Genomic DNA, 21,493 nt, shown 5'->3' with positions numbered 1-21,493 from the left:
GGGGTTAAGTGACTTGCCCAAGGTCACACAGCTAGTACATATTAAGTGTCTGAGGTCAGATTTGAACTCAGGTCCTCCTGACTCCAGGGCTGGTGCTCTATTCACTGTGCCACCTAGCTGTCCCTCCATCCTTTCTTTTTAAAAATTAATTTATTCATTTTTCTTTTTAATCCTTTCTTTTTAAAAATTAATTTATTTTAGTTTTCAACATTCACTTCCATAGGATTTTCTCCCCCTCCCCAAGACAAGGGGCAATCTGATACAGGCTCTACTTATACATTGGTACTAAACACTGTTTTCACACTAGTCATTTTGTAAATCAGGATTAAAACCAATGGGAGAAACCAGGAGAAAGAAGAAACAAAAACCAAAAAGCATGGGGTGTGCCAGGCTCTGCACCAGACTCCCTGGCTGACTCCTCTGCAGGGCCGCCTTTGGGCTTTCCTTCGGGATGCCCAGCATCTCCTTCAATACCACCAATCATGCATGTGCACACTCCTGCAGGGAGGGGTGTTCATGGGGGGAATCCCATCCCTCTATGGAGCATTAAAGCCTGGGCTCAGGGTTGCATGAGGCCCTCTCTTCTTTGACTCATCTCACGAAGCACCTACTGTGTGCACTTGGATCCAGAGTCCCCCTCCCGGTGGGTTCTCTCACCCCTGGCCAGCCTGCACCCCAAGAAGTGGCCTCGGGAGCCCGGGGACCACTCGGGGCTCTTCTCCCCCTCCTCACATGGCCCCCCAGGCTCATTCCTAAAAACTCTTTCTTTGTGGCCCTGTGAGGCCTCTGCTGGGGGCCGTACTGGCGGCAGAGCCAAGAGGGAAAGGCCCTGCCCTCCAGGAGCTTACACTCTAATGGCTCCTGGGCCTCGGGCCTCCTCTGCCCTTCCACTAGAAGGGGCATTTAGGGAGGGCCTACTATGCGCCGGGTGCCCAGGAGACCCCACCCAAGGAAAACGAACTGCCCTCCACGGGCTTCCACTCCAGGCGCTGAAGGGTGCTCAGGCCAGGACTGGGCGGTTCCCTCCCCCCCCCCCCCCAACCGCTCCTCACGGCCCCCTCCGCTCCTGGCTTCCGCTGGTGTCCACCTGCCGTGTCCGGGCATCCCCGTTCCAGGCAACCTGCGCGGCGTTGGCAGAGCTCGGCCGGGCCCAGCGGGCGGGGGAACCTTTGTTCCGTGGCGCCCCTAGCTCGCGCCCCCCGGGCCGAAAAGGTGGTGGGACGCGGGCGCTCGCTAAAGCCAGCGGCAGCAGTAGTGCCCTGTAGAGTGTGCCGGCGGAGCTGCAGCGGCCGAGGGTGCGGAGGGCAGCGGAAAGCGGCGCGGGCCGGGCCGGGCCGGGCCGGCGGTGCAGTGCGGGGCGGCGCAGCTGGGGGGCGGCGCGGGGCAGGGCGGCAGGGAGGACCGAGGGTCAGCCCGGGCCAGGGTGGGGGACGCGCCGGGTTCTTCGAGGGCAGGCGGGGAAGGGAGCGCGAGCGAGCGGCGCGGAGGCCGGAGCGGACCGGATCGGGCCGGGCTTTAATCTCCCCCCCGCCTCAGCCCACACCGACCCCGCCCTCGGGAGCGAGGGAGCTTTAATCGTCGCGGGAGCCGCCGCTGCCGTCGCCGGCCGAGATCATGGTGAGTGAGACCGAGCCCAGGGGCCTTCGACCGCTCGGGCCGCTGAGGGAGAAGGGCACGGGGCGCCTCGCCCGAACGAGGCCGGCGCCGGGGCCTGCGGCCTGGGCCGACGCCCAAGGTCTGTGCCCGTCCGCTCAGCGGCCATGTGGGGCAGCCTTCCCTGGGACCCCCCCCCCCCCAACCCGGGGTGACCTCGCCTCCCCTCCCCCACTCTCCCAAACTCCTGAGGAAAAGAAAAAGGCGGTGGGGGTAGGGGGCCGTGAGGCCTGGGGAGCGTTTGAACCTGGGTTTCGGGGCGCCGCGACCGCTAAGGGGGGAAACATCCTACAAGTCTGGGGGTGTTTGCGGGGTGTCCCTTAGACTAGAAGGGGACTTTATTGTGCCGGAAAGCCGGGGAGTTCCACGCTGAAATATTGGGGGAGCGGCCCTTTTTCCAAAGCAGATTGAACCCCCCCCCTTAACTTGGTGATTTTTATGACCTAATAATCGCGGGGGGGCACCAGTAGCTGGGGGCCTGCAGCCCTCCCTCAGGGAGAACAGAGCCCCTCTGGCCCCCCCCTTCCCCTCTTGCCTCCGGCGCTTCCGGGAGCCCCCGCTAGCGGGGAGGGGGGGGGCAGAGGCGGTTTTCCCCAAAGTCCGCGGCTCGTCCTCGTGGCCCCCGCGCTCGCTCCCGCCTTTAACCGAGCCCCGCCCCAGCACCTAGCTTCGGCTGGGCTTGGGGGAGGGGGAGCGGGACGCCCTCTGTCCCCGCTGCCTGCCCAAAGGCCGGGTCGTGGCGATGCCGGACCCCGCATGTGCCCGCCCTGCGCGCTCCCCGCGTGTGTGTGCGTCCGTGCGCGCGCCGCCTTAGCCCCGCCCGGCTCCGCCGCTTTGTGAGCCTGGGGCGCCACCTGCTGGCTGCGAGGGGCCTGCGCTGGCGGAGAGCCGGGGGGGGGGGGGGGGGCGCGGCGCATTTATGCCGGATCGAGCTGAAGGACGGAGATAGACCCCCCCGGGCGGATGCGATCTCAGAGCTGGGGGGCGGGGAGGCCGAGAGCGAGGCTGGCGTAGTGCGAGTCCGGAGGCGTGGCCCCCACCCCGCCTGCGGCTCCTCCCGAGGGCCGGGACGAGCCGCGCGCTGCCTGCCCGGAGGCTCGCCTGCAGAGCAAGAGAAAAGGGACAGGAAAGTTAATCTGCGGGGAAACCAAAGGAGGCCTAATTATCAAAGCGCGTCGTGTGCAGCGTCCCTTCTTTCCGGGGCGTCCCCACGTCTCCCAGCTCGGTGCCTCTCCCTGAATTATGTGCATCCTCTGCTGTGTGCCATTGGAGATGGTCTTAGGGCAGGTGCTACAGCTTTGCTGCCGGGGTCGGCTTTGAAGTTCTTTGATGCTGTTAGGTTTAATAAAATTAAGAACTCTTAATTCCTGGCGTCGTGAAATTTCAAGTACTGGGATGTTTCACTTAATACTTTATCATAGTACATACCACTACAATGTCTGTCCCCATTTGTTCTTCAATAGCCAAAGCCGTGAGCCTCCTGCTATTTAAAGTGATTTACATTTAGGACTTGATAACTGTTGAGATCTGGAGGTCAAGCTGAATAGAAATAACATCCTCCAGAAAGAGAAATTAAGAAGCTATTGCTAGGTTTTTTGAATTATTCACCTTGAAATTATTTTGTAATACTTTTTACAAGCAAGTTTTTTTATTATATAAGGAGAAATATAAAAAAAATTCTTTAGAAAAATTAAATTCTGTGTCTGAACAGTTTTTATTATACTTATGGTATAATATGGGAAGAACATTTTGTGTATATGTATCTTGGGTCTGCCACTGACTTGATTTCTTTTCAGTATCCCATTGTCCTTTTTGGGGGAAGTAGAAATAACATTTTTTCTTCCAGTCAACCTCGTTAAAGATTGTAAGAATGAAAAAAATTGAGGTTTATCGATATAATTGATTTGTAACTTTTTTAGAAGTGCTACTCAAAGACAGTTGGCATATCACAATAGGGAAGAGGGTCATAAGCTCCCCTTACAGAGCACAAGCAGGCACCTGTATGAGGTAATAATGATCCTGCCATCAAGTACCAAAACATAGCTAGCACACAGAGGGAAGAGTTATATTTTCAAGTACCATGGTAATTTTGGCAAATAGGAAGGAAAGGCTTTTATGCCATAATGCCTGGTTTCCTTTAGCCACAGCTTGATTTCTTTTAGGACTTGGCATGTCTATTTTATGACTTTACTGAAACAAAAATCTTGTTAACTGAAATAGAACAGAAAATCTTTTTAAATAATAACCTCTTTTTTCGTTACACATAATTTTTTAAATTAGTCTTTATGGTTTTCTTTTTTACCAGTTCTCAAAGTTTTCATGTTGAAAAAAATACTATTATTTATATGTATGGGATGGCAATGCGCAACAGCAGCCCCCAAATATCTTAGGCCCACTGTGGACCATTCTTACATTTGTTAAAATACGTATTTGCCCATGGCATGATTCCTTTTAGGACCTGGGTTTAAAACTAATTTGTTTAACCAAGATAGTCTTGTGATTGGATCACTTAGAAATGGAGGCTATTTACATGAAAACATTTGGTTTTTTAAATGTAAGTTAGAATTTTATTTTACTTTGAATAATTTTTTTCTTTTGTGGCTAGTTATTATATGTGTACTTTCTCTTCTTTTTTCAAATTACAGTCTGCTGCAAATCCTGAGACCCCAAATTCAACCATCTCAAGAGAAGCCAGCACCCAATCATCATCAGCCACAGCCAGCCAAGGATACGTTTTACCAGAAGGCAAAATCATGCCAAATACCATCTTTGTTGGTGGAATTGATGTTAGGGTATGGTATTCAAGATTCTTAGTAGTTAATAGGATTTGAGCCTTGTGGGGTTTATTCCTTGTATAAAATTAATATAAATCTGGATATGGTTCTCTGTTTGACTAACTGGATCAGAAAACCACTGAGAAGAAAGCTTTGTGCAGTTTTTGGTTAATGAAGGAAGGACTTGTTTTTTATAGTTCAGTTGGGAATTTGGGACGCAGAATTTTTATTTTTGAAGCTAAATTCTTTTTCATAGATGGATGAAACAGAAATTAGAAGCTTCTTTGCTAGATATGGTTCAGTGAAAGAAGTGAAGATAATCACTGATCGAACTGGTGTGTCCAAAGGGTAAGTAAGACATGTTTCCTAATTTATTGAGTGAAAGTCTATGGATGTTACTGACATCAGTAGAGAAACAAATCTTAAAATTAGTACCTTTGTAGCTACATCGATGAAATCAGACTACTACGTGATTCATTGCTTTGTTACTGTTTAGATGCAAAAGCCTGGCCCTTGCCAATGTTATAGCTGAAGTAGCTTAGATTCTTGATATCTAGCCATAAATGCCTGCTACTCCAAGCTTAGTTATATTTTCCCTTCAATTAATAATGTTATGTTTTTTTTTCCTATGTACTACAATGCATTAAATTTTCCCATAATCCTTTATGTGACTTTAGGACAAAAACATAGTTCACGTTTGAGGAAAACAAACTAAAAAATCTCGAAACATCTTGTGACTTGATACAGGTATATTGTAAGGACCCTTTCCAACCCTATTTTCAAAGATTTTCCACTAGCCTTTGTTTTGTTGGGAAAATACATTTGAACAGATTAATACCTAGTATTTCCCTTTCCAAACTCTTAAGTAAACTAGATTCTTCTCTTTTTCTGTAACTTGCCTTCTGCCTGGTAAGTTGACAGAACAATTTGAATTTCCATTCCTCCACGTTTTGTCACATGTTTCTTTCACTTAAATAACTCTTTATGATTCCATTTGAAAGTGTCCAACTCATAAGGAAGTTACTATGAAAAGTACTTCCTTTGAAATTATAAAATTCTTTCACAATTTTTCATAATCGAATCTCTCAATTCTGTACTTATGACTAAAAATTATGAGAGATTATTTGAACAAAGACTTATTAATATCACAAATTATTTCAAGTAGTAATGCAGACTTTGGGGGGGAAATACATAATTGGCATTTCCATTAGAAAACTGTTTTGTTTGATGAGATTTCTTTTTTGACTTGGTTTGCATAAAATCTTGATAATCTGCCCATGGACAGATTTCTGCCCATCCCTTTTCCAGGTTGACATCAATGCATTAACCACCAAACTTTGGGGAGCGATCATTTCGAACAATTTCAAATCCACCTAATTGTACTGTTGGTTGAATACGTTTATTTATCTTATATGTAAAGATAATCACAAAACTTTTTTCCAAATGATAAATTACTTAAAATTTTCATTGTTTTACATTTTAGATAGTCTGTAAATCTGCTATCAAACCAAAATAGTTTATGTTGTTTTTTTGCTTTTTGGAGGGGGAAGGTAGGGCAGTTTTGTGTTAAAAGTGTCTGAAGCCACATTTGAACTCAGGGCCTCCTGACTTCAGAGCTGGTACTCTATTCACTGCAGCACCTAGCTGCCCTCTTTTTAACTGTTCTTAACATTAATTCAGAACATTTGCCATATGAGGGGAATTTTCCAGACAGATATTATTGAATTTCTTTCAGCAAGTTACATGATTAGTCAGGTTGTTAGATGTGTCACCCTTTATAGATTCAAGAAATCTGTTTTCTCTTCTTGTCTTAACACTTTCTTTAGCCTCTCAGAAACTTCTTTGGACTCAGACCTTAGTCTGAAGTAGAGGCTTCCAATAACATCTCTTGTACCTTCTGTTTTATCCCTTTACTATAAAAAGTGCATCTGTGTAGGTTTTTGGGGAGAAATCATTGTAACCAGAGTAGTTTTGAGTGTTAACTGAGATTGAGTGGGTAAAGAATAGAGTTCGGTGTGCATAAACATAGGCCAATAACCATTTCCCCCCTGAGGGTTATGTGTGAGAAAATCCCAGCTCTGTTCTGCTTGCTTGTACTATGTACATGGCAGTCAATGGCAGAGTTACTTAACTGCTCTGGACCTTGGTTTCCTTATTTGTATAATGAGGGGATCTCATTAGATCTAGGACTGATCCACCATTCAACTGGCTTCCAGTTCACCTAATTGTATTGTCAGGCAAACCTATATGTCTTCATCTTATTCATAAAGATGATCATGAAAGACTTTCCCAAATGCCTTGCCAAAGTCCAGATATAATAGTTTGTATCCTTCCAGCATAATCAGCAGGTTCTTAATCTGGGTTCTTTGAACTTGAAAAAAAAATTTGTTAACTGTATTGCAGTATAATGTTTCTTTTGTAATCCTATATATCTTATTTTTATGCATTTTTTTTTATTTTGGGGGGGGAGGAATGCAGGGCAGTTGGGGTTAAGTGACTTGCCCGAGGTTACACATCTATCTAGTAAGTGTTAAGGGTCAGAGGCTGGATTTGGTCCTCCTGGCACCAGGGCCGGTGCTCTATTCACTGTGCCACCTAGCCGCCCCATTACTATACATTTCAAAACATTCCAAGAACCTTAGATTTCACTGGACTACATGGAGGAATGGGAGGGAAGACTCCATGATACAAAAAAGATTGAGAACTCCTGGACATGAAATCTTAAGATTGGGCTTTGTAAATAAATGACTTCTTAGGCATATTACCAGCACTCTCCTAAGTGGAAAAATCAGTTCACTAATTGAAAAGAGACTATAAAGTTTTATCTGTATTAGTTTTTAAAGTTGTATTTTAGCAGTTTAATTAATAGTTATTGAAATTAACATTTATAAAGTACCCCCAATGTTCTATATATTTATACATTCCTAGTTTCAAATTAATAGTGAAAGAATGTGAGGTTGGGAGTAGGGTGTATGAAGAATAGTATCATACGGTAGAAGGGGTTTAAATAGAGCAAGATTTTAAATAGAGATTTAACTTTTTTTAATAGCCTGCTTAAAAACATTAAAATAGCCTATTTAATGTGCTGGGCACTGGTAGTTAATCCAAAGAGCTTCTATTCTATTGGGGGGGGGGTAGACATAAAACAAACACAGATAAGTAAATAAATATATAAGAGCTATACAAAGTCATGATGGGGTATGAACCTGGGGGAATTAGGAAAGGTCTTTTTTAGGAAATAACCCTTGAGCCTTAGACTTGGAGGGAGCTAGTAGTCTAAGCTAAGGTTACAGTCAATCCATAGATATTTCCTGGGCACCTAAATTGTATTAATTATGGATTGTAGAGAACAGAGAAGTAAGTGTAATATGAAGACAGTCCAAGATAGGTTCCTCCCATATAAAATCAGGATGATATCTCAAGAATTAAGAATTCTTCCCAAAAGTTACCTCCTCATTTCTATCTGATATGATTTCATAAAACCTGAGAGGGAGAAAGTTCCTAAAATTATAATTGCTTGATGGTGATAACATATCCTATTAATCATCTTTAATCTGCCTTTCTAGCTATGGATTTGTTTCGTTTTATAATGATGTGGATGTGCAGAAAATAGTAGAAGTAAGTAGTCTTTTTAAAAATTTTTTATTTTGGCTTTTGGTGGTAATGGTATTTTGATTCCTTTGAAGTATTTACATATATTTGTAAAAAGAAATCGTTTCTGTCCATCCTTTACTTTTGAAATTTAAACCATTTACTAACTTGCCAGAATTCCTAAACATTTCTCTATAGTTGGTTCCCCAGTTTTAGAGAAGGGTTGGATCCAGGCTAGAAAGAATTGTTATTTGTGCATATATTCTGTTTGGGAAAGGAAAAGACTCAGTGAAGTAAGAGCAGCTGCCAGTAGTGGTAGAGCTTCACTTAGCTGACCCTCCCACATTTGTCTGCTCAGGAAGCATTGGGTCCTGTTGGGGCAGAATAGCTTATTCAGGTCTCCCATCAGCTCCCTATAGTAGACTGATGGTCATCTTTAGGAAAGACACTGGGAAAACAACTTCTTTCTTTTCCCCCAGTCACAGATAAATTTCCATGGTAAAAAGTTGAAACTGGGACCAGCAATCAGGAAACAAAATTTATGTGAGTACATATATAGAAGTTTCTGGGAAGAGTTTTTTGGTTGTTTTTGAAAAAACAATAGTTTTTTCAAATGTTGAAATTATTATTTTGCCTTTTTGACTTTTGAAGGTACCTATCACATGCAGCCACGTCCTTTGGTTTTTAACCCGCCACCAGCACCACAGTTTCATAGTGTTTGGAGTAATCCAAACACAGAGACATACATGCAGCCTCCAGCTATGATGAACCCCATCACTCAGTATGTCCAGGTAAAAGTTATCTGAGCTTTCAGTTTTTCAGTTTCTTCATCTATTACTGTAATTCAAAATCATGGAATAAAAAATCTGGGAGCCTTCGGGATCATGTGTCTAACTTGCTACCTACTTTAGAAATATCCTCTTTAATATCCCTGATAGAAGTTTGCCTAGCTTCTGCTGGAGCACTTCAAATGAAGAGGGACTCCCTACCCCACAAGGGATCCCATTCCATTTCTGGAGACCTCTGTTTGTCACAGAGTCGTTTCCCTATCCTGCCCTAAAAATCTGCTTCCCTGTGGTAACTACCCATTGGATTTCTGGGGTCATGATTTCTTTTATGATTTTTTTTAAAGCAATTGGGGTTAAGTAACTTGCTCAAGATTACTATTTCTGGGTGTGGTGCTAAAGTATCTGAGCTCGGATTCAATCCCAGGTCATCCTGACTCTGGGGCCGGTGCTCTTACTTGCTGTGCTACCTGGCCGCCCCTTCCCATTTTCACATAATACTGCATTAAATGTTTTACAACAACTGTTATGTCTCCATGTGATCTTGTCTTCAAGAGATCATTTCCAGGTCCTTTGTTCATTGCTTTCCTTTGGCCATGATCTTGTTTGTCAATGTCACCATTAAACATGGAGCTCTCAGAATTTAGCCTTACTTCATAGAGTCTGGCTATTCAGATCACAATGATATATTATTGTTTTCCTTTATCAGAAATGGGTCCTTATATTAATAAAACCTGAGGCTTCATTAGTTTTTTTTTCAGAAATCACATTATACCTCTGTTTCATACTGAGTTTTACAGTTAGTAAAATGACTCAAATCCTCTTAAGCTTTAATTGCTGCCAAACCAGAAATCTGCACTATTCCATACTCATATAGTTGAAATTTAATAGAATTAAATGTAAAGTCCTACATTAAATATTTAAGTCATCTTAGTTTTTCCTAGTAACTTGTTGAAGTCTTACTGAGTTTTTATTTCTTTCATCTACTGTGTTAGCAGTTCTTCCTCCAAGCTTGTAAAACTTGTTTATAAAACTTGATGTGTCTTTTATATCTTCAACCAAGTTGTTGATTAAAAATGTTAAAAGGCCTAGGACTCTGAGTACAGTGTTTCCTTCAGTGGTGAATCTACTTGGCTGTACTCTCATCTGATCCACATTTCACTGTCTTAGGGAAAAGTTAAGACATGGTTATGTAAGGTGGTATTTCTCTGAATTGTTCTAATGAATACTATTAAAGAAATGAGGTTAGGGGCAACTAGGTGGTACAGTGAATAGAGTAACCAGGCCTGGAATCAGGAGGACCTGAGTTTAAATCTGGCCTCAGACACTTAACTCTTACTAGCCATGTGACCTTGGGCAAGTCACTTAACCCCAATTGCCCTGCCTTCCCTCCCTCAAAAAAAAAATGAGGTTAGTTTGATCTGATTGGTTTTTAGTAGATCTATATTTTTAACTGTTCACAGGCATCATTTTAATAATTCATTCTAGAATTTAATTGGAAATTAAATTTAGGTATAGGTTTTTTTTTTTTTGTATTTTACAAATTGGAATAAAGTTTTGTTAGTCGTCTTCTGGGGCTTTTACTTTTTTGGTGTTTTTTCAAAGAACACTACTAGTGATCACTTCTGTGAGTTATTTCTATACTCTGAATTGAGTTGCCTGGGCCCCAAAATTTGAAGACATTTAAAAAGTAGCTAGAGCCCTTTCCCTATCCTGACCTTCAGTTGCCTTCTCTCCAATGTGTGCCCAAAGTTTGTCAGTATAAAGACTATTCTGCTTGCTGAAGATGATGGAAGCAGAACTGGAATTGAGCAGCACTTCTCTGTTAACATCACACCATCTTATTCAAACAGGCCTATTCTGTTCTTGTTGCTTTCCTTACTTTGACTATAGCTTAAAAGTTTCTTCTGTCTGTGGCATTTTGGGGAAGAGGTGCCTGCTCATTCTTGACTGATTTGTGCATGCCACTTGTCATAATCAAGAAAAACTCTTTAAAACCCTATTATGTAGAGGAATCTCCACAAAATACTATTCCGATGCCTCATTAGGATTCTGGGTTCTTGAAGGCAACGTCTATGAAAAATGAACTCTGGCGATGACAAAGCCATGACTACTTTAGCAAAGGCATAGTATTGCCTTCTATAAGACAGTGATGATGACAGTGGGAGTAAAGGGTCTAGTGGATGCTAAGAACCATACAGCTTTTAGGTTATCTACACACATTCTTAGCTTTTTATCTCCTAAATGAATGCTGCCTTTTCAGTGGCAGAGTGGGTGTTTAGTAGAATAATTGAATTATAATCAAATGTGAGATTCTCCATATTAATGATACCATAAGACAAAGTAAAGTTGCCCTTAATGTAAGGAGCTTTAGGGTTCTTGGAAAGACAAATAAAGGAGTTGGCAGAGTGGGCTTTGTATCATGGGTCCAAAGAGTAAGAAGAAAAGAACATTCCAAGAATGTTTGATCTTGCATTGCAGTGCTCAGGATAAGCATTTGCAAAAAGACCATCATAGGGGCAGCCAGGTGGCTCAGTGAGTAAGAGCACCGGCCCCAGAGTCAGGATGACCTGGGATCGAATCCGGGCTCAGATACTCAGCACCACACCAGAAATAACTGGTCATGTAACCTTGAGCAAGTTACTTAACCCCGACAGCTTTAAAAAAAAAAAAGAAAAGAAGGGGATAATTTTTACATCCAAATGACAATTTGATCCTGTTGAGTTGAAAGAAGCTACCTGTGCTAGGAAATGGAAAATGGAAGAAAGGACAGGCATCGAAATACTAGTAACATATTCTAAGGATCACTATAGAACAATGACTTCCAACAGCAAACACTTGATAGCTCTGCTTTAGCAAGCAAAGAGATGAAAGTAAGAAGGAGTATACTTTAAGAGTAAAAGCTAGTTGTTACATGGGAGAGGATGGTGGAAGATTATACGTGATACTGATTTCTGACACAAGTGACAGTGGAGGCAAAAACAAGTTTGTAGGAAGCTTGTGGAGAAACACAGTTAAGCAAAGTTATCTTCAGAACAATAAAGGTGGAATGGGGAGATAACAAGAAACAGATGAAAATGGAAAAGAAGGATATATAACGATTTCAGTAACAAACACCTTTGTCAGTTCCACCGCCTTTAGACTTTAACTTCTGGTCTGGTTGTGTGTTGCATTAAGAACTAGAAACACCATGAAAGAAAACAGATTGGGAGTAGAGTTGGAGGATAGAGGAGCGCACAGAAGACACCACAGTTAAGAAAGTTACGAAGAGAATAACTATCAAATGCATACTCCGTCTTGCTACAAAGCTTTTATGAGAAAAATTTGTGCACTTTGAGCATCCTTGTTGAAAGTTTGAGGGAGGTACAAGCAGCTTTTCATAAACAATAGTACATAGCAAACTTTAATTTTTCGTCAGATTTTAGTGAAAGGTGTAGGGAATAGAAGATCTCACCTCTCCATGTTTATTGACTAGGGAAACATTTGATTTGGGAGACCAAAAGGGCATCTTGAATACATATACCAAAATAATATGAAATTGCTTAAAGCCTATAACAAGAGTGATGATTTTGTTTAACCTGCTTATTAACATAGTGAAGTATAAAGCAGGGAGACATATTTGCCTATAGTACTTAAGTCAGTGGGAGAATGTTCTATGTATAATTCAAATAGAAGAGAGATTCCTTAGAGATGGTGTTGTGGATGTTCCTTGTGTTTTGTGTTGTCCATTTCAAGCTTTGGAAGGTTACTTGAATGAGATCTATAGATACTCAAGTTTGCTCTAATTAGTCACACACACAAATGGATGAAGAATTCCTATTTTCTGTACTATAAGATACATTTGGATGGACAACCCATAAATTTGGTCCATTAGTACCTATATCTTGGATAGATAATGCAGATGGATTAGCGAAATAAGCCAAGAATTGAGTGGAGTAAACTGGATTGTCCTTTAGAAATTGTATCATACAGTGCTTCTCGTGACACCTTTCCCTAAAACAAAGGCTTGTCTTTTTAAAAAGTGTTTTTCTTAATGGCTCATCAGGCAGCAATTCATGTAATCTCCAAAGAATTAAGGTTGCTGGTTGTCTAAGGACAATGGAGAGACTTAACATAGGGTTGGAAAAGCTAGAAGAATTGGGTGAGAAAAGTACAGTGTAAAACGATCTCTCTGAAATGTAGGGTGGGCATGATAGTGAATTGAAGACTCCTAGTTTTGCTGCCCACTATTTACAAAGGACTTAAGGTTGTCATCGGACATCTGAAATTCTGCTTTTGCTATTGGAAGTCAGTCACTTGATTCACAAGCTTATTTCTTTTTTTCCCTGGAAAATGGCTGACATTTGATGATGAAAACATTTTCCCTCTGTTTTGAATCAAGTTTACTTACCATAGTTGTTATTTTTGTATATTTTGTATATATTAAACATAATTGAGCATGCCTAGATTTTTCAAATTTACAAGTCTGTTTAATTTAGAAATGTGCCTCTTACAAAAAAATTTTTAATTGTACCCTGTCATAGAAAAACTAATTATATTCTATTTTTAGGCATATCCTCCTTACCCCAATTCACCAGTCCAACTCATCACTGGATATCAGCTACCTATATATAACTATCAGGTAACTATTTTTTAAAAGTACAGCTATATTCTTTCGATGTTGGGGTGTTGCACTTGATGCTAATTTTTTTCCCAGATAGCTTTCCCTTTTAATGAGGGAAGTGTGCCAAAAACAGGAATGAAATATGCTGCTTTCGTAGTTGAAATTTGAAGAATGCTCTTTCTTATGTTCTGAAGTTTGACTCCCTTCACCAAATTTCTATGTACATTAGAAAATATGTTGAGTTCTCCTCTGTTGTGTAAGAAGAGTTTTGTGCTTTCATAAAAACTCTTCCCACCTATACTTTAATCTAGTATAGCATGCTTGACCTGTATTTTTTTTTTCCACAAGGAGGGGTTGAAATAAAATTTATTACCTAATTCCTTTGTAGCATTGAAGTTCAGTTAGGTCAGCTATCCCTGATTTGAGATGACTGTCTGTGAATATTTGTCATATATTGACCTCCTCTAAAGGGAGAAATTCAGGAAACTATGCCATGCTGTCTGCTTACAACCTGACTCCAAAAAGTAGAGAAAAATTAGTGTGAATTTACAGAAAATTACATGAACTTTCTTTAATTCTCCTTTAATAAACACGATAAATAACTAACTATATTTAAGTTGTTAGATACTTAAGAAATATTTTCAAAATAAGTATTTGTTTTGCTTTAAGGTATCTCCACAATGGCCTGCTGGGGAACAAAGGAGTTATGTTATACCTCCGGTAAGGGGAATTCACAAAATATAAACTTCCTAATCTTCCTTGGTGTTTTATAGAACTTTGTTTAGTTATCTGTTGACTGTTTCATTAATTGAATTTCTAACTAGATTTGTAAGCCATTCTATAGTAGGAGTTGTCACCAGTTTCTTTTGTATTCCTAAATAGCATCTAGTATCTTGCACATAGTCATTGTTTTGAATTACTTGATGAGTTTACAATCTAAATAGAGGGCTCAAAATTAAAATTATTTTTTTGTCTCTGCTCATTTTTTTTTGCCACAAAGAAAAAACAAATGACAGGAAAATTTGAATTGAAAAGTACGAGAAAAGTATGTAACATTGTGGTAGATTTTGCATCTAGAGGAATTATGATTTAGAAGGGTCAGATACATCTGCTATGTGTCATTATCTCTGGAATACAGATACAACATGGAGTATAGTGGATAGAGAGCTGGCCTTAAAGGCCGGGAGGACCTGTATTCAAGTATTCCCTCTGACCTATGTTGACTGCATTGACCATGAGCAAATCAGTGACCTCTCAATGACTCAGACTACTCTCTATGCAAATGATAGGAAAGGTGCTTGTGTATATTATCTTTTTATCAAAGAAATCCCTGGTCCACATGCACACACATGCATGTACATACATATTGTTTAGGTTATGTGTATAATAAATGGACACATACTGGCTTCAGTACTAGTTACTTATTTGATTAGATAGAAATTTAGGTGAATTTTTCAAATACCATGTTCTTTAGGCTGGCTTTCTTAGCTGGAAGATTGTTTTTTCTCCTTTAAGATGATTTTTACTTCACTTAAAATAAATTTTGTGAAAAAGAATAATGTGGATTGGGATTCAATCAAATTATGAAGTCAACCTTCTAAATTGTAGCATGGGCACGTACTATTTTTAGTACACTAAAGTGTAGCATCAGCACATACTTTGGAAGAGAAGATATTAGAAATCTCTTTTAGCACCTATGATTCTTTTTTTTTGTTTTAAATGTAGGCTTATACAGCTGTGAATTATCACTGCAGTGAAGCGGACCCAGGAGCTGAAGTCCTGCAAACAGAGTGCTCCATCCATGAGGTCACACAGAACTCCGGGAATGGCCAACAAAAGGCAAGGGGATGATTTCAGCCTGAAATAGTCATCTCCGTTTACATTCTGATAGTCACCAAAACCCTATGATAATCCTTGTGAAATTAGGAACTTTACCCAAATTTTGGCCATAGAGATGAACTCTAATCATGTAAGTTAGCATATGAGAGTTTGGAACGCCCAAGTTCTCAATATGAACATGTAAGCCACTACTTCTTGAATCCTTTTTTATCCTTAAATTGTCATCCTTTTATCTGTAGTGTTGAGAGACAGTACTCATTAATAGACAGCTGACCTTAGAGTCAGGGAGACCTGGGTGCATATTCTGTCTTTGGCATTGAACTAGATTTGTAACCACAGGCAAATCACTTAACCTCTCAGGTCCCCCAGGTAGCTCTTTTAGGATGACAAACTGCACATAATTATCTCCAGACTGGGGAATTCTTAAACCAATTAAATTACTTGTCTAGAGCACTACCACTCTATTTCCTCCTCCCCCCTTTCCCACAGTCAGTCTTAACTAATTAACAATCATTTATTAAGCACATAATCATTTGTCAGAAGAAAATAAGTTGGTAGCTTCAAAAATTTTGCTTCAGGGTCATGTTTAAGTTAGGATTTTTGCTGGCCTGTATTTAGTATTTATCCAGCCAGATGTTAAACTGATTTAATTTCATGATTACTCTTTACTTAACAAAAAAGCCCAGAACAAACCCTTTAAGCTCTTTTGCTTATGGAATTTTATTTTCTTAAGTTTTTAATGTTTTTGGAACTCTTGAGACTAAAAGTATTGAGTTCTGTAACATGATGTTTTTCTGGAAAAACCAAGGTTGGTCTTCAATTGCTATTATTAAGAACATTTAAGAAAAAAGTCATGGTTAAAAGCTTTTAATAGTAGAACTTAGTGACATTTGTTAGTACCCGTGACTGTCAGACATCTTAGAATGGAAGGAACATTAAACTTTAAGAAGATGATCTTTTTTAGCATTGAATAGAAGCCGTGTGTGTAGCCTTTCACTCACAAGCACTGTGTTTCAGAAATCTGTGGACCGAAGCATACAGACAGTGGTGTCCTGCTTGTTTAATCCCGAGACAAGACTGAGAAGCGCTCTTGCTACACAAGATGACTACTTCAAGGTACAAAGCGAGAAATTTGCAAAAAGATTATTATTTGTTTAAAGTTTTAAAAAATTCCTTTTATATTCTGGCTGCTGGGGTCAAAGTGGAGACACTCACTTATAAAGAAATAAATCACAGTGAGCATTAGGCCCAGCAGCATACTGTTTAAAACTTTGCTTTTTAAAACTTTGTCCTGAGGGAAGAAGCCTGCAGTGATAGATTATGTTCCAAAGCCTTCTTGGAAGAAGTGAGTCAAAAGAGATTGTTAGGTCTAGATGTGGAAGACAGTACAGAATGTGGTGGCTATAAATGGATTAGTCAGGGGAAAACCTGAGTAGTTCTTTTGAAGGAAGGTGAAATGAGTTTATTAAGAGGGAAAAATAGAAGCTGAAAGTTTGAATTTGAAGTCTAGGCGTAACTTACAGTCTTGTCTCTCCTCCTAACTCACTTGACAAGACTGGACAAATCATTTAGCCTTTCTATTGAACTTCCCAGATCTCTTCTTCTAAGGGAATTTATGAATGTGATAGCGGGATGATGACTCACTTAAGAAACTCATGGTGCAAGCATTACAGAGTATTGTGCTTTGGGCCAGTTTTTTTTGGTGCCATAACTCAGTGGAAGGAGAAGGTCTTTGTTCTCCTACTACATGCATGGACAAGGGACCGTGGGTGATGAATGACTTCTGCCTAACATGCCCACAGAGCCAGCATCCCTCTTTACTTCTCTGTGTCTTTCTGCCTCCTGGAAGCCATTCCCCTTACAGTGATGGGCTCCCTCAATCCCCAAAAGGTCTTGCAATGCTAAAGAGGCCATGGCTCATGAAAGCAGCCACTCCCCTAGCAGGACTAAATTTGGTTAATCTTGCTTGGGAGTGAGAATATTACTTTATAAAAGCTAGGGTTGACATGATGTAGAGGCCCTGCTCTGGACAATTTTGGCAGATGATTTCACCTCTGCTTCAGTTTTATCATGTGTGAAAATGGCACTGTGTCATGAGACTGGGAAGGAAATGCCATGGAATTGTGGGCTGTTTTATTATTTTCCAGTAACAGCTTATGTAAGTTTTCTGGTTGCTTCTATCAGACCATAGCTTTATCAGAAGGTGTACAAGATGGCTCACTTTCTTGTAGACGGGCAAGGGGGAGGGAGGGATGAATAAGTAGTTCTACACCTCTTTAAAGATCAAAACGGGAGGGAAAAGCTTTTCAAGTAAGTTTTCCTTTAAGGTTCATGAGCATCTACAATCCTTCCTGATGCTGAGGCTATTACTTCAGTGTAATAGAAGTTTATCCTGAGGAAACGGATTTTTAGGAGGGAACCTTACTGACATAATATAACTTGGGTTGGTGGTTTGTTTTTTGACTGCTTCATATGAGTATCATTTACATTTATTTATAGAGTATTTTAAGGTTTACAAAGTTGCCACAGTCCTTGAAGAAAGAGAGACATAGTTGAGTCAGCTTTGTTAAATGGCAAAAATACTGTATTTACTAGTGGTCTCTGCCTCTCCCCTTCCTTAGGACCCTGTATCCTGTCATCAGTAGAAATTAGGGCAAATGTAAGGAGTCTCGAGGTAGGATACATGTGTAGTGTACTAGCTTCTTTCTACCTATGGAAAGAACACATTTTAAAAATTATTTCCATATATTCTCATTTTCCCCTTCACTCCTATAAAAGTTCTCTGGATCTCCATCCTAGAGAAGGGGAAAAAAAATCAAACTTTAGACTTTTATTTATTTAACATAATGGGAATTTAAGAAGGAATGTGAAGGAAGATTTCTGCCGGATGTTCTTTAGTTGTTGCTTTTTTTAACTATTTAAAAATAATTGGAAGTTCTGACCAGCAGAAATAGATAATCATATTAATATCAGTAACAATTTTGACTGTTCATTAATTGGTTGTTTAAAATGATACTTATTAATTTCAGTGTCCTCTCTGAGTTTTGTTTTGTTTTGTTGGAGGGGGGACGGCAGGGCAATTGGGATTAAGTGACTTGCTCAAGGTCACCCAGCTAGTATGTGTTAAATGTCTGAGGCTGGATTTGAACTCAGGTCCTCCTGACTCCAGGGCCAGTGCTCTATTCACTGCGCCACCTAGCCACCCTCCTCTTTAATTAAGTTTTGATGTGTAATTTTTGCTTTTAACTGAATAGATAAATCAGATTGGCCAGATTCTTAGATCTGAAAGGTGTTCAGGACTTGTATTTGACAATACTCTTAATTCTTCTAAGAGGTTCTGTTTTTTGAAAGAAAACCGAACATTTATATAGTCTGTCATGACCTAAATTATGTTAAAATATTAGGTTTTATAAATAATATTTTGTTAAAATTATTCAAATGTAGTATTTTATAATCTTGTTCTTTTTTTTAGGTTATATCAATAATAGGAATTTTTCACTGAAGTAAATGGAATATGTATATTTCTTCCAGGACAAAAGAGTACATCACTTTAGAAGAAGTAGGGCTGTGCTTAAATCCGTTTGAATCCTCTCTGCTGAAGCTTCCAGTGTTTGGACAATAGTTACTGTTTTTGAGTATTACGAAGATACAGAGAGTTCCTGTTTTCCACTATTATGGAAAGTTAATTCTGAATTTTTTGACAACTTATTGCAAGACTTTCTGCGCAAGTTGTGTTAATTTTATTAGTATGTTGTGTTTATTTTGCATTGAAACTATTCTACTTTGGATATTCACTTAGTAATTGGTTCTATGTTGAGTTCGCAGTTGAAGTGGACAGGTGTAACTTTACGGTTTACATGTTAGTGCTTCAACTGGTACTGAAATGTTTTTGAGACTTTAAAGGCAAATGTTGGTTTTCAAAATTTTGCTTTATACAAACTTAGTGTTTTGAAAGGTCAGAATTTTGACAGTTTGACTATTCTTAGCATTTAATCTCCAACAAATACCTCTTCAGCAGTACAATATTTACAATACAGTGCTTTGTGTTTATAATTTAATTCTTGAAATTTACCACAGAAGCAGACTTTTTAAAACTGCATTTTTAATCAGTGGAACCAAATATATAAAGTTGTAGCTTAATTGAAGACTTCCAATTCTAAACCCAGTATTATATAGCAGATTCTCTACAAACAATCCAATCATTGGATGTTATGTTTATTAGTTCAATTTTGCTTACAAAGTACCTGGAGTCCAACAGTAGGTAATTGATTGGGATGGCAATTAGGGTAATTCAAATTCTGGATGTAATTTTAAAAACCGATACTAACCAAATCTTACTAGATACATAAGCTTCTCGGTGGGTTACTTTTCTTTCTCTTCTTTGTTTTTCTTTCCTTTTTCTGTGTTTTTTACTGCTAAAACTTACTTCAATAGCTATATCTAAATTGTGCAAAATATTGGCATTAAAAAGGATGCTGAAGCTTTTTTTATGTCACTTAAAGGTTAATCAGAGTATCTGAAGGGAATTGCTTTTATAAAAACAATTTTAGTTATTTGTCATGGAACAAATAAATTTTATTTCTGTTTGTTAACCTATTGCATTTTCTTTCTTTTTTTTTTAAGTAAAATAGGCCCAAAATAGAAAATATTAGTACCGACAAAAATCACCTCATAGGTAGTTCAATGCATATACCTTGGAGTACTGCACTCAAGGGTTAAAATCTATATCCAACATTTCGGTAAATGAGATGCTTCTCTCCCAGATGTAAGTGGACTCTATACATTGTAATAGGTGATAAGAGGACAGTCTATTTCAATAGATATAATCCTATCTTCTTCTCTAAGTGTAGTAATTATCTGGATACATTTCCTCCTGGGACAAGGGATTTGAAACCCAAGAGTCAGCAGTCTGAACAGTCAGCATGTCAGTAAGCCTTGTGAAGGTAGTGGTGAGCTAACAGGCCAGCATATGTTTAGTTGGAAGCTTCTGTCTATAGCCTGGCCTCCCATAGCCATGAGTTGGAACAAGAGCCTTCGTGAAGAGGGCCTTCCTGAAAATTTTCTTCTTGTCCGAATACAGCTGCCATTGATTTTGACTTCTACAAGCCTGAATTTTGATGCTTTACCTCCTAAGTTAGAAAGGATGGGGAAATCCTGTCACCTAAAGAACCCAGGTGCCTATTCTCCCCAGGATTTGAAATTGTCTTTTACCTTCAGATGCAAGCTTTGCTGTTCCTTTACTGCTGCATGTATCTTTCTAGGAAAAAGACTCCCCCTCATTCCAGGTTGTGCTTCAGTTCTTCAGCACTATTGCCCCAATATACCTCAAGGACAAATGAATGTGAAGGGGAGGGAAGGGAGGCAATGACTTTTTTTTTGGCCTTATTTTCTGAAGAATTAATGTATAGAAAAGATTGACACAGGAATGTAAAAGGTTCTAAATGCTTACAAACAAAAATAATGATTTAAAACAAGCATGCTCTCAAAGTATGAGACTGGCATTTAATTTATATTAAAATACCCAATAGAAACTGAGAAACCCAGTTTCAAAAGTGCTGATACTTCTTATTACTACAGGTACTTTATTGTATATGATTAATGGTGGAATTAGCTGGTGGGCCATATTTCTTTGACATTTTTAGCCATATAGGTATTCAGTTTAGTAGCAAAGTTGACTATAAAGGTTTAAGTGAAATAAATCTTTTTCAGTTGCTTTTCATTATAAAATTAAATACTCCTTTTCATGGAAAAAATCTTAACTGGACCAAAAATTTATACCAAGGGAAGGTTTTTAATACAGTAGCTTGTGCTATAGTGAGCTTTTTGGCATATCAGTAGCACTATTAGAGGGAGATGAGAGTGTGGGAAAGGAGTGGATTTATAAGGGAGCTTCTGGTGGTGATAGTAGGAGTTGTGCTTCACAGTACTGATTCTGGGATGCCTTCAGACCCTTGGGGAGGAATTTTTTGCTAGCCATCTCCTGGTTCTGCCACACTGTCTTGCTATTCCAGATGTGTGGTTTTGGGTTTGGGTTTTTTAAAAATAGATCATGCATTCTTCCTAGGCAAACCTCACTTACTTAAAATGAAGTTACCTGTAATCCACGTGGGGTGAAGAAGCTGCAAATAGTGGCTTAAATTAACAAATGGGGACTGCTAGCAGGTAATAAAATTCCTTCCTTGGTTGTTTTCTGTTGCAGTTCCTTCTTGGAATGTCTCTCTTACTTCATTTTGCATCAGCTGTGACAG

General features: G+C 39.8%; 1 protein-coding gene across 1 annotated transcript; it reads left to right on the top strand.

Moving 5' to 3' along the window:
• The first annotated feature begins 1,535 nt into the window (after positions 1–1,535).
• On the top strand, positions 1,536–19,824 carry DAZL (deleted in azoospermia like). Its single transcript, XM_069088244.1, has 11 exons — positions 1,536–1,617; positions 4,299–4,445; positions 4,684–4,775; positions 7,994–8,045; positions 8,498–8,561; positions 8,670–8,809; positions 13,353–13,424; positions 14,076–14,126; positions 15,132–15,245; positions 16,263–16,361; positions 18,777–19,824. Exons 1-11 carry the CDS (start codon positions 1,615–1,617, stop codon positions 18,828–18,830), a joined length of 888 nt encoding a protein of 295 aa, XP_068944345.1. The 5' UTR covers positions 1,536–1,614; the 3' UTR covers positions 18,831–19,824.
• Positions 19,825–21,493: the final 1,669 nt, after the last annotated feature.

Source organism: Petaurus breviceps, unplaced genomic scaffold, assembly GCF_028583685.1.
Source record: "Petaurus breviceps papuanus isolate PSGF00001 unplaced genomic scaffold, PetGlider_PUasm1.0 185, whole genome shotgun sequence".
Taxonomy (NCBI): domain Eukaryota; kingdom Metazoa; phylum Chordata; class Mammalia; order Diprotodontia; family Petauridae; genus Petaurus; species Petaurus breviceps.
This window is presented reverse-complemented; position numbering and strand designations above follow the sequence as displayed.

Coding starts and splice junctions, on each gene's coding strand:
- DAZL (XM_069088244.1), top strand. Junction 4,776..7,993: donor CGAACTGGTGTGTCCAAAGG/GTAAGTAAGACA, acceptor CTGCCTTTCTAG/CTATGGATTTGTTTCGTTTT. Junction 8,562..8,669: donor AATCAGGAAACAAAATTTAT/GTGAGTACATAT, acceptor TGACTTTTGAAG/GTACCTATCACATGCAGCCA.